This window comes from Rutidosis leptorrhynchoides, chromosome 8 (genome assembly GCF_046630445.1).
Source record: "Rutidosis leptorrhynchoides isolate AG116_Rl617_1_P2 chromosome 8, CSIRO_AGI_Rlap_v1, whole genome shotgun sequence".
Classification (NCBI taxonomy): domain Eukaryota; kingdom Viridiplantae; phylum Streptophyta; class Magnoliopsida; order Asterales; family Asteraceae; genus Rutidosis; species Rutidosis leptorrhynchoides.
Genome location: NC_092340.1, coordinates 4,477,592 through 4,492,961, shown reverse-complemented (window position 1 = coordinate 4,492,961; position 15,370 = coordinate 4,477,592). Strand labels below are relative to the sequence as shown.

The 15,370-nt window shown below is 32.8% G+C and overlaps 2 protein-coding genes across 2 annotated transcripts; both read left to right on the top strand.

Annotated features, from left to right (window-relative positions):
• Positions 1 to 766: 766 nt before the first annotated feature.
• On the top strand, positions 767 to 3,440 carry LOC139862105 (uncharacterized). Its single transcript, XM_071850656.1, has 5 exons — positions 767 to 1,190; positions 1,272 to 1,384; positions 1,559 to 1,771; positions 1,930 to 2,827; positions 2,935 to 3,440. The coding sequence occupies exons 1-5, from the start codon at positions 767 to 769 to the stop codon at positions 3,438 to 3,440; spliced, it is 2,154 nt and encodes a 717-aa protein (XP_071706757.1).
• Positions 3,441 to 11,440: 8,000 nt separating this feature from the next.
• Positions 11,441 to 14,616, top strand: LOC139862725 (heat shock protein 83). The gene is made up of 3 exons (XM_071851349.1): positions 11,441 to 11,877; positions 12,646 to 12,926; positions 13,018 to 14,616. Exons 1-3 carry the CDS (start codon positions 11,598 to 11,600, stop codon positions 14,563 to 14,565), a joined length of 2,109 nt encoding a protein of 702 aa, XP_071707450.1. The 5' UTR covers positions 11,441 to 11,597; the 3' UTR covers positions 14,566 to 14,616.
• Positions 14,617 to 15,370: the final 754 nt, after the last annotated feature.

Below are 15,370 nucleotides of genomic sequence, written 5' to 3'. Positions count from 1 at the left end.
ATAGAGCTTAACGCTAGTATCAACTTGTAGCTAAGAACGAGGAGAACAACGTTTCTTCTTGCTCCAAAGATCGAATCACGAATCTTCACACCCGATTTACACTTAGAATGAATTTGGGGTTTGAAGTTTTGAGAGGAAAATGAGAAAGTAAAAGGAAAAGAAATGAAATAAATGAATGAGTGGACCAGAATTGGGGCTTAAATCTGCCCCATACGTGAAAAGACCAAAACGCCCTCACTTTCCCTTTAAAATTACAAAAGTCCGAAACCAGACTCTCAGTATCGCCGCGCCGCGGCTCTCTTTCCTTGCGCCGTGACCACCAGCGTGGTCTGGTGGTTGTTTTGTCATGCCTCCTAATTCTGGATTCCTTGAAATGTCGCGCCGCGGCTAAGAGCTCCACGCCGAGACCTGCAACACATTTTGATCAGTTTTCGCGTCCTCGAACAATTGCACATGTACACGCTTCATTCTCTTCATTTATGCAACGTAATACCCATTAAAACACTCAAACCATGCCTCGAACAATCCACGTACATACACGTTTTGTCTACCTATCGTACGCTACATATATATAGCATATATATGTACATTTACATGCATTATTTATACGTCGCATGTACTCCACGTATATATATATATATATATATATATATATATATATATATATATATATATATATATAATACGACGAATCCATAATATACATTTACGTACGTATATGTATACATATATAAGTCGTACGAATAAACGGGTCTTACAAAATAAAATGTGGAGTAAATTTGGTTTGAAAGATATCATCATGGATTGCAAACACATATGTTATTTCAAATTTGACAATGAGCAGGGGATGAATAAGGTCATTGAATGCAGTCCATGGATGGTAAATGGTAAACCACTTCTTGTTCAAAAATGGGACCCTGATCTTACATTAGAAAAAGTTGACCCAGTTAAGGTGCCAATTTGGGTCAAATTTAAAGAGGTACCATTGGAGGCATGGAATGTTAAGGGACTAAGTTCTATTGCGAGTATGGTCGGGAAGCCTATGTCTATGGATACTCTTACAGCAAATATGTGTCATACAGGAAGTGGGAGGGCAGGTTTTGCTAGAATAATGATTGAGGCTGAGGCTGATAAAGGATTAGTTGAGCAGGTTGAAATTAAATACAAAGATAAGGAACAGAAAATTAAAGGTATTAAGAAAGTTTTAGTTGAGTATGAATGAAAACCTGACATTTGTGAGCACTGTAAAGTTTTTGGGCATCATTTTAAAGAATGCAAAGTGAGGCCTGTAACTGAAGATGAGCTGAATACAATCACTAAGAAGGTTACCATTTCAAAAGATGATGGCTTTGTAGAGTTTAAAAAGAGAAATAATATGCAGAAGGTATCCAAGCATCAAACTACTAGTCAAGTGTCTAGGGCGGCTGAAGCATATAAACCTAAAAAGCCAGTTACCTCAAATAGGTTTGATGTTCTCAATCATGTGAAGCAAACATGACTGGAAAGTCCTCAAAGGTTGATCAGTTCATTAAGAAGAAAAAAATAACCTACCCTGCAGGAATCTAAAGACTGGACCAATGAGATGTTTTTATACTTCAAAAAGAAATGGGAACAAATGCAAATTATTGAACCTGATGAATATAGTGAAGATGTGATTAATGATGGGATAGAGAATGTATTGGATAATGAATTGAAAGGGATGGATGATGACATTCTGTTTCAATCTCAATGCAGAATAAAGAATTTAGGATTGCCTCTTGGAATATTAGAGGTATGAGCAGTTTAGATAAGCAATCTGAAGTTAAGAATTTGATAAAGGATGAAGAATTAAGTATGTGTGTTGTTCTTTAGACACATTTATTAAGTAATAGTTTAAATAAAGCCTGTGCAAATGTTTTTAATAGTTTGAAATGGCATTCCAACATCCAGTACAGCCAAAACAGTTGTAGAATTATTGTGGGATGGGATGATAGTAAAGTAAATGTTATGGTCATCAGTTCTACAAAACAAGTTGTTTTCTGTCTGGAGGAAATCATAAGCACTAAAGAAAGGATATATTGTAGTTTTGTTTATGCATGTAACAAAGGTAAGGATAGAATTCCAGTATGGAAAGATCTTGAATTACAGAAGACAATTACTCAAAACCAACCATGGTTCATATTGGGTGACTTCAATGTCACTAGGTTTTTGAATGAGCATTCTTCTGGAAGCTCATTACTGACTGAGGATATGAGGGATTTCAATAGCTGCATAAATGAGATTGAGGTGGAGGATATAAACATTTCTGGTTTCCACTTTACTTGGACAAAATCTCTAAAAAATCCAAGATGTGGTACCCTGAAAAAACTAGATAGAATTCTGGTTAATGTTGAAGTTATGAAGTCAATTCCACAAGCTCATGGTGTCTTCCTCCCTTATGTTATATCTGATCATAGCCCATCCATTCTTTGTATTCCAGATTATATAGTTTGTAAACCTAAATCCTTTAGGTTTATGAATTATATTACAGAAAAGGAAGGATTTTTGCATATTGTTGAAAAGGGATGGAACACTGAAATGGTTGGTTGTGAGATGTACTGCCTTCTGAAGAAACTGAAAGGGTTGAAACAGGAGTTGAAAAAGCTAAATTGGATCTATGGCAATACCTTTAATAGGGTTAAAGAACTCAAGAAAAAGGTTAAGGATATTCAAGCAATGATTGATATTGATCCTCATAAAATTAGCTTTAGAGAAGAGGCTTCTAGGGTGTTAAAAGAATATGATGCAGCAAAGCATGATGAATTCCTGATTCTGCAACAAAAAACAAAAATTAAATGGTTAAGTGAAGGTGACAAAAAAACTAAGTTTTTTCATAAAGTGTTAAAAAGCAGAAAGCCAGAATTTAGAGTATTTGCAATGAAAGTGGTAGCAAATTTTATGGTGATGAGGTGGCAGAGCAGTTTGTATATCACTTTAAGCAATTTTTGGGTAAAACTGATAATGTTACTCCTATTGAAGAAATGGGTAATATCTTTTCTGTGACTCTTACCCCAAATGAAGCTGAAGTCATGGTTGCTGATGTATCTAATGAAGAAATCAAAGAGGCCATCTTTGATATTGAGAGTGAGAAGGCAGCTGGTCCAGATGGGTACACTTCACACTTCTTTAAAAAAGCATGGGCCTTTGTGGGTAATGATGTCTGCAAGGCAATTAAGGAATTCTTCATTAATGGGGAATTAATAGGTAGAATTAACTCTACATTAATATCTTTAATTCCCAAATTAGAGACTCTCAATAAAGTCTCTGACTTCAGACCAATTGCATGTTGCAATGTTCTATATAAAGGCATTAGCAAGGTTATTGTTAGCAGAATAAAAAAAGGGCTTGAAAAACTGGTTAATGTAAATCAAAGTGCTTTCATTCCTGGTAGAACTATTCAGGATAACATTCTTGTGACTTAAGAGCTGCTAAAAGGTTATAATAGAATTCAAGGCCCATGGAGATGTGCTCTTAAAGTTAACTTGCAAAAAGCTTATGACACTGTGAGTTGGTCTTTTTTGAAGTCCATTTTAGTTAACTTTGGATTTCATGAAAAAATGATTGGGTGGATCATGAAGTGTGTTACCACTACCAAATTTTCCATTTGTATCAACAATGAGATCAAGGGTTACTTTAATGGAGGCAGGGGTTTAAGGCAAGATGATCCCTTATCACCTTACCTGTTTACACTAGTAATGGAAATTCTGCAGCTTATACTTGCAAACAGAATAAAGAATAACCCTGATTTCAAGTATCATGTGGGATGCAAGAAAATGAAGCTTACCCATGTTTGCTTTGCTGATGATTTGCTAATGTTGTGTCATGCTAATGTTAAGTCTATTCAAGTTATCAAACAAACTTTGGAGGATTTTAGCTCAATCTCAGGTCTGCTGCCCAATGTTAATAAAAGCACAGTTTTCTTTGGAAGTGTCAATATGGGCCTGCAAAAAGAATTGACACAAATCATTCCTTTTAATGTGGGTAAACTTCCTGTAAAGTATCTTGGTGTGCCTCTTTTTAGCAAAAAGGCTAGGTGTTGTAGACTGCAAAGAGATAATTGATAAAATAAAGAAGAAAATTGATAATTGAAAAACCAAGCATCTTTCATATGCTGGAAGGCTACAACTAATTTGTCGTGACCCGTATACATCTCAGACTCGATCACAACTCAAACTATATATATTATTGTAGAATCAACCTCAACCCTGTATAGAGAACTCGATCATTACTGCATAAAGAGTGTCTATGGTGATTCTAAATAATATATATAGATGCGTCGATATGATATGTCAAAACCTTGTATACGTGTCCCGATATTTAAAGTGCGTAAAATAAATAACAGAAAATTAAATAACGATAAATAAAGTGCGTAAAGTAAATAACAGAAATTTAATGACGATAAATAAAATTGCGAGAATGTAAATTGTGATAAAATAAATTGCGATAAATAAAAATGTAATCAGTTAGCTAGGAACAGTTAGCTAGGATTTTGTTAGTGTGGATTCTTAACAAAATTTCTCATAGTTAATTTGTTTGTTTCTAACAAATTTTATTTTGTCCAATGTTTTCTTCATTATGCCACTTGTCGGATTCTGATATGTCAAAATCCAAATATGAAATTGAATGAAAATGGTTATTCTGTGATGAACGGATTCGTATAGCTGTGGTTGCAAGTAGGATAGTATATGACTGTTGAATCAGATTCGAAGAATGTACAGTGTAACTTATTAATGCGAAATCTAAATATTCCTCGGGTATTACCTACCCGTTAAAATATTTTCACCATTAACAGTTTGTACAATAAAAATTTTAATTACAATCTTTATGAAAACATATATACATATATATTTTCTTCAGACGAAATTATGGATTTAATGAGTCAATGTGATATTAAACTCATCAGATTTACGGTTAGAACGAGAGTACATAATCTCTAAAATATTAGAGATTACATAATCACCATGAAGGACGAAGATAGTTTATGTAAAACGATTCGTAAAACGATTCGTAGAACGATGATTATGCTTGAGGTATAGATTGCGAGATTGAGACGTGTGATGATGTTGTTGTTGTTGGTACTCCTTGGTATCCATGGTGCGTATGACGTTGATGTTCGAGGTATAGATTAAGATGTTGAGGTGTGGGATGCGGATGTTGATGTTGGTGGTGGTGATGGTACTGTTGTCATTGGTGGTGGTACTGGTTATGCTGCTGGTGCTGCTGCTGGTGTTTGTAGCCTTCGCACCATATTCTCTAAAGCCACTACCCGAGCGCGAAGCTCGTTGACTTCTTCTATTACACCAGGGTGATTTTCGGTTCGGACAAGTGGATAAATATAATCTAGAATTTGGTATAGTATATAATCGTGGCGAGATACTCTGGAAATGAGAGAAAAGATGGTGTTTCGAACAGGTTCACCGGTAAGTGCTTCAGGTTCTTCGCCAATAGGGCAATGTGGCAGATGGAAAGGATCACCTTCTTCTTGTCTCCAATGATTGAGGAGGCTACGAACCCATCCCCAATTCATCCAGAATAGATGATGACGGATTGGTTGATCCATTCCGGTCACACTGCTTTCGGAGCTTGAGTGGGATTCCATTTCGGAATCCGAGTGACTTGAACTAATGACGAATTCCATTTTGTACGATTGAATAAAGAATTTTTAGATATGAAATGATTTTCTGTCTAACGGATGGTATTCTTAATTACATAGAATATCCATATATATAGAACAAAAGGTTTCGTAGATTACGGGGGAATTTACGGGATACGCCAGGTAAGGTTTACAGTAACAGATACGCTAAGATATGAATCTTGTCCATACACTATTCATGCAATCAATGCAGCAAGACGTGTCTAGACTAAGAATGATAAGCAGATAATTTTCAACACAAAATGATAAGCAAAACTTTTTGACATGCAGTCCAGGTCGAAGTCCAGACTCACTAATGCATCCTAACGACTACTAGTTAGACACACTAATGCAAGACCTGGTTCGCTACGACCACCGCTCTGATACCAACTGTGATGACCCGTCCTAATCCATCCGAACGAAGTCCATATCGATTATAAACGATTCACAACAGTTGATTACATCGCGAGGTACTTGACCTCTATATGATACATTTTACAAACATTGCATTCGTTTTTAAAAAGACAATCTTTCTTTACATCGAAAGTTGACGGCATGCATACCATTATATAATATATCTAACTATAATTGACTTAATAATAATCTTGATGAACTCAACGACTCGAATGCAACGTCTTTTGAAATATGTCATGAATGACTCCAAGTAATATCTCTAAAATGAGCAAATGCACAGCGGAAGACTTCTTTCGTACCTGAGAATAAACATGCTTTAAAGTGTCAACCAAAAGGTTAGTGAGTTCATTAGTTTACATAAATAATCATTTCCATCATTTTAATATACCACAAGAATTTCATTTCCATTTCTCATAAATATACGTCCCATACATAGAGACAAAAATCATTCATATGGATTGAACACCTGGTAATCGACATTCACAATATGCATATAAGAATATCCCCATCATTCCGGGATCCTCCATCGGACATGATATAAATTTCAAAGTACTAAAGCATCCTGTACTTTGGATGGGGCTTGTTGGGCCCGATAGATCTATCTTTAGAGTTCGCGTCAATTAGGGTGTCTGTTCCCTAATTCTTAGATTACCAGACTTAATAAAAAAAGGCATATTCGATTTCGATAATTCAACCATATAATGTAGTTTCGATTACTTGTGTGTATTTCGTAAAGCATTTATAAAAGCAGCGCATGTATTCTCAGTCCCAAAAATATATATTGCAAAAGCATTTAAAAAGGGATTAATGAAACTCACAATACTGTATTTTGTAGTAAAAATACATATGACGATATTGAACAATGCAGGGTTGACCTCGGATTCACGAACCTATATCATTCATATATGTATTAAAACATATTCTTGTACTCGAATAAATATATATATTATTATTAGTAATATAATTATTATATTTATTACTTTATAAGTTTCATTATTTATTTATATATCTTCATTATCGTACATAAAATTTTAATATAATTAAATTGTGTATATAAAAGATATCTTTATATATATAATCTTCAATCTTTATACTTACATTCTTATCCATACCTTTTAAACTTTTATTATTCCTAATTATAATTAGTTATTTAATAATAGTATAGATATTACTGATAATAATAAAAATGATAGTTTTTAAGGATTACAAAAATATAATTTTTGTATAACTAATATAAATGATAATAACTTTTAGTAGTAACAATACCTATAATGAAAATTCATAATAATAATATAAATGATATTATTTTAAATAATAATGATACGCGCAGTAATAATACAATAATAGTAGCACTAATAATAATATTATTAGTAATGATAATACTAGTAATTTTTAAGATTTTAACAAAATTATACTTTTTGATTTCTATATAAATAACAATAATAGTAATAACAATATTAACGAATAACAATACATTTAATCGTAATCATGTTAATAATAATAATAATAATAATACATAAAAATGATAAGATTATGACGATAATAATTTTAGTAACAACATTAATAATAATAATAGTCATGTTTATAATGATAATTATGATAATAACAATAAGTGATAACTACTACTTATTTTTGTAAAAATATTAATAATAATTTTGATAATTGTACTGGTAACACTAACAATCATTAATATTAACAATAACAATAATAATAATGATACTAATAATTATAATAATAATAATAATAATAATAATAATAATAATAATAATAATAATAATAATAATAATAATAATAATAATAATAATAATAAAATTTAAAAATAAAAAGGTATACCCTTAAGAGCTTTGTGTAAAAAGATTTGCCTTGGACTGGACTCGAACTCGAGACCTCTCGAAACCGGACTAACACCCACGACCACCCATCTGCTACTGCTTTTTCTTATTAATTAGCCACTTTAATTTAGATATCTAGTATCTACAGCGAATACTTCATCTTCCTCAAAACTTTTATTTGAACCGTGAATTAACAAAAAATAAAACGTTTTTGCAATTCAGTGTTAGAATAAAATATAACTTCAAAACATTTAACTAGTATTTAAATGAATCTGAAAAAGAGAAAAAAAAAATATACACAGAAAGTTGTTGTGCAGCGACGAAGCAAAAGAAGAAAAAAAATTATGCTTTTGATTTTAAAACGCGTTTTAGACAAAAGTTCCTGCACGAGTTAGTTTGTAAATCGTATATACAAACTTTTGGAATCATCAATTGTTCTTGAATCGTCAAAACGAGCTCGAATTTCCTCAAGAACGATTCTGTTGACTTTTTGAAAAATAACTCTGACCTCAAAATTCATGTTCGATTTTACAAATTATGATTTGGGAATTTACAGAAAGATTCATGACATGATTTAGAACACCTCTACATTTATGGATTTTGAAGTAGGATTCAAACTCGAATTATGAGTAGAAAATTTTCGTACAGAGGTTGTCGAAAGAAAAAAAATAAATTTTTTTTATATATATCCGATATATAATGGATGTTGCAGGTATGTATGATATTGAGAATGAAAAAAAAAATTATGATTGAAGTAGGAATCATGCCATGATCAATCTGCCGTTTTTTTTTTATATATATATTGGTTGCATCGACACAAAATCACAGGTAAATAGGAAATTAAAAAGTTGATGGTGATGTTATGTTACACGCGAAAGATTCTGTATATATCAGTATTTTCATTTACATTACATAATTGTATATATATCTATATTCCTATATCTATATTTATAAATTATAATTATAATTAATCTTATTAACTATAACTATATTAATATATAAATCTTATAAATATAACTATGTTAATAATGCTCTTAATTTTATAAATAACAATGATAAAATTCATAATAGCATATTAGTAATAACTAGTTTAACCAACCTGGCTTTGCGCCGGTTCTTCACCACTGATTAACATTAATTACATAGCTAGTTATTGAGAACGTAACTATTTATCATTGTTGTTTTATTTTCCGTTTTGTCGAGGAAGGACCCAAATGCTTAATAAATAAAGTGAGACGTACATCAACGATATTCAATAACAATAAATAATAATAATAATAATAATAGTACTAATTATAATAATACTAATTATAATTATAATAATACTAATATTATTAATGATAATAATAATGTTAGTAATAATAATACTATAACAATTTACATATATCAAATTCGTATCTATGGATTATATATTTAAAATAATATTAATAACACTTGTATTTATTTTAATATTGAAAGAAATAATAACATTTTTATAACAACTATATTTATAAAAAAAATCTTATATTTTAATATTACATATTATTGTTTAGGTAATACATCTATACATTACATAATAAGTTATCGTAAGTATTGAGTTTTTATACATTTTAACATATATTAAAATATACATATATTAATAATTATATATAGGAATCATATATTTATATATATAGATTCATTTTTAATTACAACTTAATTATTTATATCTTACTTTACTTATTAAATTTAATATTTAGATTATATTTTATTATTTTCTAATTATTATATACACTTACCTTTATATATATATATGTGTGTGTGTGTATATATATATATATATATATATATATATATATATATATATTTACATATTTATATACAAACAATTGTTCGTGAATCGTCGGGAATAGTCAAGGTCAGATGATTTCATAAAATAGTTTAAACATTTTTAGATTCGATTTAATAGACTTTGCTTATCGTGTCGAAACTATACAAAGATTAAAGTTTAAATTTGATCGGAAATTTCCGGGTCACTACATAATTGCCTCAGTGCTTTCATCTATGAACATATATTGGGCATCTGTATATAAGTTTCCTATTACAGTTGTGAATGAAATTGAAAGTATTATTAAAATTTTCTTGTAGAGTCATGGGGAAAATGTTAAAGGAAAAGCAAAAGTGGCATGGAAAATTGTTTGTACCCCTAAAAATCAAGGGGGGTTGGGTTTAAAACCACTTAAGGAATGGAATGATATTCTTCTTCTTAAACAATTATGGAAACTGATTGAGAAGAAAGAGTCATTATGGTTCAATTGGGTGAATCTTGTGAAGTTAAAAGGTAAATCTGTATGGGAGATTGAAGTGAAGCAGAATGATAGTTGGGGATGAAAGCAAATTTTAGCCATGAGGGACAGAATTAAAAATCATGTTCATGTTGATAATGATGGTGGGGTCTGCTGGATTACATGTAAAGGCAAACTAGTTCCATTTAAAACTAGTTAAGTGTGGGAAGATCTTAGACCTAATTATGCAATTGTTCCTTGGCATCAAGTAGTGTGGTTTCCTCAGGCTAATCCAAAACATGCATTCATCATGTGGCTTTCAATTCGTGAAAGACTTATTACACAAGATAAGTTGAGGAAATGGTATCCAAGTAAAAGGTTTAGCTGTGAATTATGTGGGAAGGAGGAAGATTCTATCAAGCATTTATTCTTTGATTGTTAGTATTCAAAAAAGGTTTGGGTAGAGATTAAAAAATACCTTATGTTTCGAGGTCTTCCTTCCAATATTCATGACATTGTCCATACTCTTGCTGGTTACCCTTTTAGAAATCAAATTTGGGATGTCATAAATAGAATCACCATTGCTGCTGCTGCTGTATATCACATATGGCATGAAAGAAATTGCAGGATTTTCAAAGGAGGAAGAAGACCTGAAAAGGACATTGTATAGTGTATTATATGGATGGTATTCGTTTGAAGTTTTCAACACTTTATGTGAAAGGTTCTTCTGCTATTTTGATGGCTGCGAAGAAATGGGGCATGGAACTGGATGATGGAAGATTGGCGATGAAGAATGGATAAAAGTATTTTAATTTGGTCAATTTTCTAAGGCTTGATTTCAATTTTAGTCCTACGTTTTATAGGCGATTATATTTTTTCGGTTTGTTGTTGGGGGTTATGGATATTTCCTGCCGCATGTATTGTATTGGTTTTTCTAATTCAATAAAATAATTTTTTTTTTTAAAAAAAAGGTCAATTTTGGAGGGGGGGGGGGGAATATGATTATTAATTTGGGACGGAGGTAATATATAATTTACAGTTTAAAGTTTAGTTTAAGATTATTATTTATTTATTTAGCTAAAAAAAGCACATCCAATTGGAAAGTTGCATTGGCAATCAACTGGGCTTGGGCTTGGGCTTGGGCTGGGCCTGAAATTGTATCAAGGTTCCATTCGATATTTAATAACATCCAAACGACAATGCATGATGATCCAGGGCCTCCAAATAAATACAGAAGTCGAGAGAACAGTGGAAGCATCTAGAATAGAATACGCCCGAACGTCACTCGGAACCGATAGAAGAACCTAGAATCACCACCTTTCTTCATAAATAACCCCCAAATCACATTCTCCATTCAGCAAAAAAAAAAAAAAAATTCTCATTAATACGAAATCGTTCTCTCAAATTTCTCTTGTAAATTTTCAATTCTCAAATCATCGTTTTCACGACTGTTAATCGATGGCGGAAGTTCAGATGGCAGATGCAGAGACCTTCGCGTTCCAAGCAGAAATCAATCAGTTGTTGAGTTTAATCATCAACACTTTTTACAGCAACAAGGAGATATTTCTTCGTGAATTGATCAGCAATTCTTCTGATGCGTTGGATAAAATCCGGTTCGAGAGTTTGACTGATAAGAGCAAATTAGATGCTCAACCGGAACTGTTCATCAGGATCGTTCCTGATAAGGTTAACAAAACCTTATCGATCATTGATAGCGGTGTTGGAATGACTAAAGCAGGTATTATTCGAAAATTTTCTTTTTAATTCTAATTATTATACTCTGTATGATTTAATGTACCTAACTGTCACGTTATTTCTGTCTAGTATCCTTAGGTTTTACTCCGGATCACTCTGTTTATTGTTTAAATTAAACGCAGAGATTGACAATATGATAATATTAGATCATTTAAGTGATCGAACTCTGTAAATTGTATAGGTCATCAATAGTGCGTGCTAATAATTCTGCGTGATCTGTTTTTTATGTTTGATGTGATTACTTCAATAGATAGATTGTTGTTTAATAAAGATATTATGAATGCATGCGGTTGATTATGCTATTTTTGTGTATGATATATAATTTGCTAATGATATTTTTTAATGATGTATTATCTTTAAATAGTACTGATGATGTTAGTGCTACTGCCTATAATTTTAGGCCTGATATTAAAATTTTACTAAGGAGATGTGTATGTTGATTGTAGACCTCTAAAAAATGCTAATGCTGCTGCTTATAACTTGGTGATTTGTATATATTTATAATTATAATTATGATGATACTTTGCTAATATATGAAATTGTTTTAGGCGTTTAAAAGTTGTAACAGGATGCTAATCCGTTTGTGATGAAATCAAATTTTAGCTATTAAGTAATGGTTAATACTTGCTAATATTCGTTTGTTCTGTTTTTGTCTAAGCAATGTACCACGTGATATGTTGTTAAGGTATATTGATAATATTGCTATGATGAAGCAGCACGATTTTAAATACGTTTATGCTATATTGTGTAGATCTGGTCAACAATTTGGGGACAATAGCAAGATCTGGAACAAAGGAATTCATGGAGGCACTTCAGGCTGGTGCTGATGTAAGCATGATTGGGCAGTTTGGTGTTGGTTTCTATTCGGCTTATCTAGTTGCTGAGAAGGTGATTGTTACCACAAAACACAATGATGATGAGCAATACATTTGGGAGTCTCAAGCTGGTGGTTCATTCACAGTTACTAGGGATGCTGATGGTGAGCAACTTGGCAGAGGAACCAAGATCACCCTCTTCCTCAAAGAGGATCAGGTATAATTATGTTATCTTTATCTATTAAGCTTTGTCAATTAATACAAGCTGATGACTAGTTAGTAACTTTGATTTGTTTTTGTTTGTGCAGTTGGAGTATCTGGAGGAAAGGAGAATTAAGGATTTGGTGAAGAAGCATTCTGAGTTTATTAGCTATCCGATCTATTTGTGGACTGAGAAAACAACTGAAAAAGAAATCAGTGATGATGAAGATGATGAGCCGAAAAAGGAAGAAGGTGACATTGAAGAGGTTGATGAAGAAAAAGAGAAGGAAAAGGGCAAGAAGAAAAAGATCAAGGAGGTTACTCATGAATGGGAGCTTATTAACAAGCAGAAACCAATCTGGCTACGAAAACCGGAAGAGATTACTAAAGACGAATATGCGTCGTTCTACAAGAGCTTGACCAATGATTGGGAGGATCATCTAGCTGTGAAACACTTCTCTGTTGAAGGTCAGCTTGAGTTCAAGGCTATCCTTTACGTGCCTAAAAGGGCTCCGTTTGATCTGTTTGATACTCGTAAGAAGATGAACAACATTAAGCTGTATGTCAGAAGGGTCTTTATCATGGACAACTGTGAAGAGTTGATTCCCGAGTGGCTTGGATTTGTGAAGGGTGTGGTGGACTCTGATGATTTGCCACTTAACATCTCTCGTGAGACGCTTCAGCAGAACAAGATTCTCAAAGTTATCAGGAAAAATCTTGTGAAGAAATGCATCGAGATGTTTAACGAGATTTCTGAGAACAAGGATGATTACAACAAGTTTTATGAAGCGTTTTCAAAGAATCTTAAGTTGGGTATTCATGAGGATAGTCAGAACAGGGCTAAGTTGGCTGATTTGCTTCGATACCATTCGACCAAGAGCGGAGATGAGTTGACAAGCTTGAAGGATTATGTTACTCGCATGAAGGAAGGGCAGAAGGATATTTACTACATCACTGGTGAGAGCAAGAAGGCGGTTGAGAACTCTCCGTTTTTGGAGAAACTTAAGAAGAGAGGTTATGAAGTTCTGTTCATGGTGGATGCTATTGATGAATATGCTGTTGGGCAACTGAAGGAGTATGATGGAAAGAAGCTTGTGTCTGCAACAAAGGAAGGATTGAAGCTCGAAGAGGAAACAGAAGAAGAGAAGCAAAAGAGGGAGGAGAAGAAGAAGTCGTTTGAGAATCTGTGCAAGACGATCAAGGATATATTGGGAGACAAAGTGGAGAAGGTTGTGGTTTCTGATAGGATTGTGGACTCCCCATGTTGTTTGGTGACAGGTGAGTATGGATGGACGGCTAACATGGAGAGGATTATGAAGGCACAGGCTTTAAGGGACAGCAGCATGGGGTCGTACATGTCGAGCAAGAAGACAATGGAGATAAACCCTGATAATGCTATCATGGAGGAGCTTAGGAAGAGGGCTGAGGCGGACAAGAATGACAAATCTGTGAAGGATTTGGTGATGCTGTTGTTTGAAACTGCTTTGCTGACATCTGGATTCAGTTTGGAGGACCCGAACATGTTTGGAGGGAGAATTCACAGGATGTTGAAATTGGGGTTGAGCATTGATGAGGAAGAAGGTGGAGATGATGCTGAAATGCCTGCTTTGGAGGAAGAAGGTGCTGAGGAAAGCAAGATGGAAGAAGTTGATTAGGAGGATGGTACAAGTTCATTTGAGGTTGTGTTTAAATGGTTTGTCTAGATGAGTCATCTGTTTTTCTATTTTTTTTTTTTTTTTTTTTTTTTATTTTTTTTAATTTTTTTTTTTGATGAGAACTTTATGTGTCCAGTGTCGTTGGGTCTTCTGTGGGTTGTAATGGAAATATTAATGAATGCATATTACCAGCTTTTGTGGTACTCTGAACATGTTTGAAGTATGCAATTAAGCTTTTTTAGGTCTTAACTTCCTCTTGCCCATGCTAGGATTGATGTTGGACTGTTGGTTGAAACCTTTTGCATCGACACTTTTTATGATGAATTTGGTTGTACAACATCTTGGTTGTGTTTTGGTTGATCATCTAGTACAAACTGCAAAGTAAGATTGTATAAAATCAGATTTATGACACAGACCAAGAATTTAGTATTTTAGTAGGGCATGTAATGTAATACGAGTATTTTTGATAAAAATACTTCACCTAAAAGAACAAGTGTTGTTTTCGATCACAGCTTGCATTACATTTGTTTTCAACTGATATCCATAGAGCTCACAGTTGTATTGAACATGACAATTCTCACTTGGTAGTTCTGCATTAACATTTGTTTTCAATTTGATACATTAAAAACTCAATCCCATCATTAGTAACATACCAGTAATAATACATCCAAGCAAATGTTTCTTTAACAGGCTTGCATTAGTCACCTGCAAATCTTGTACATCAATTTCTGAAAGCTCTTTCCAAATTCATAACGTTCTCAGCAATGCAAACTCCTTAGTAATATGTTTTGCCAATTTCATAACA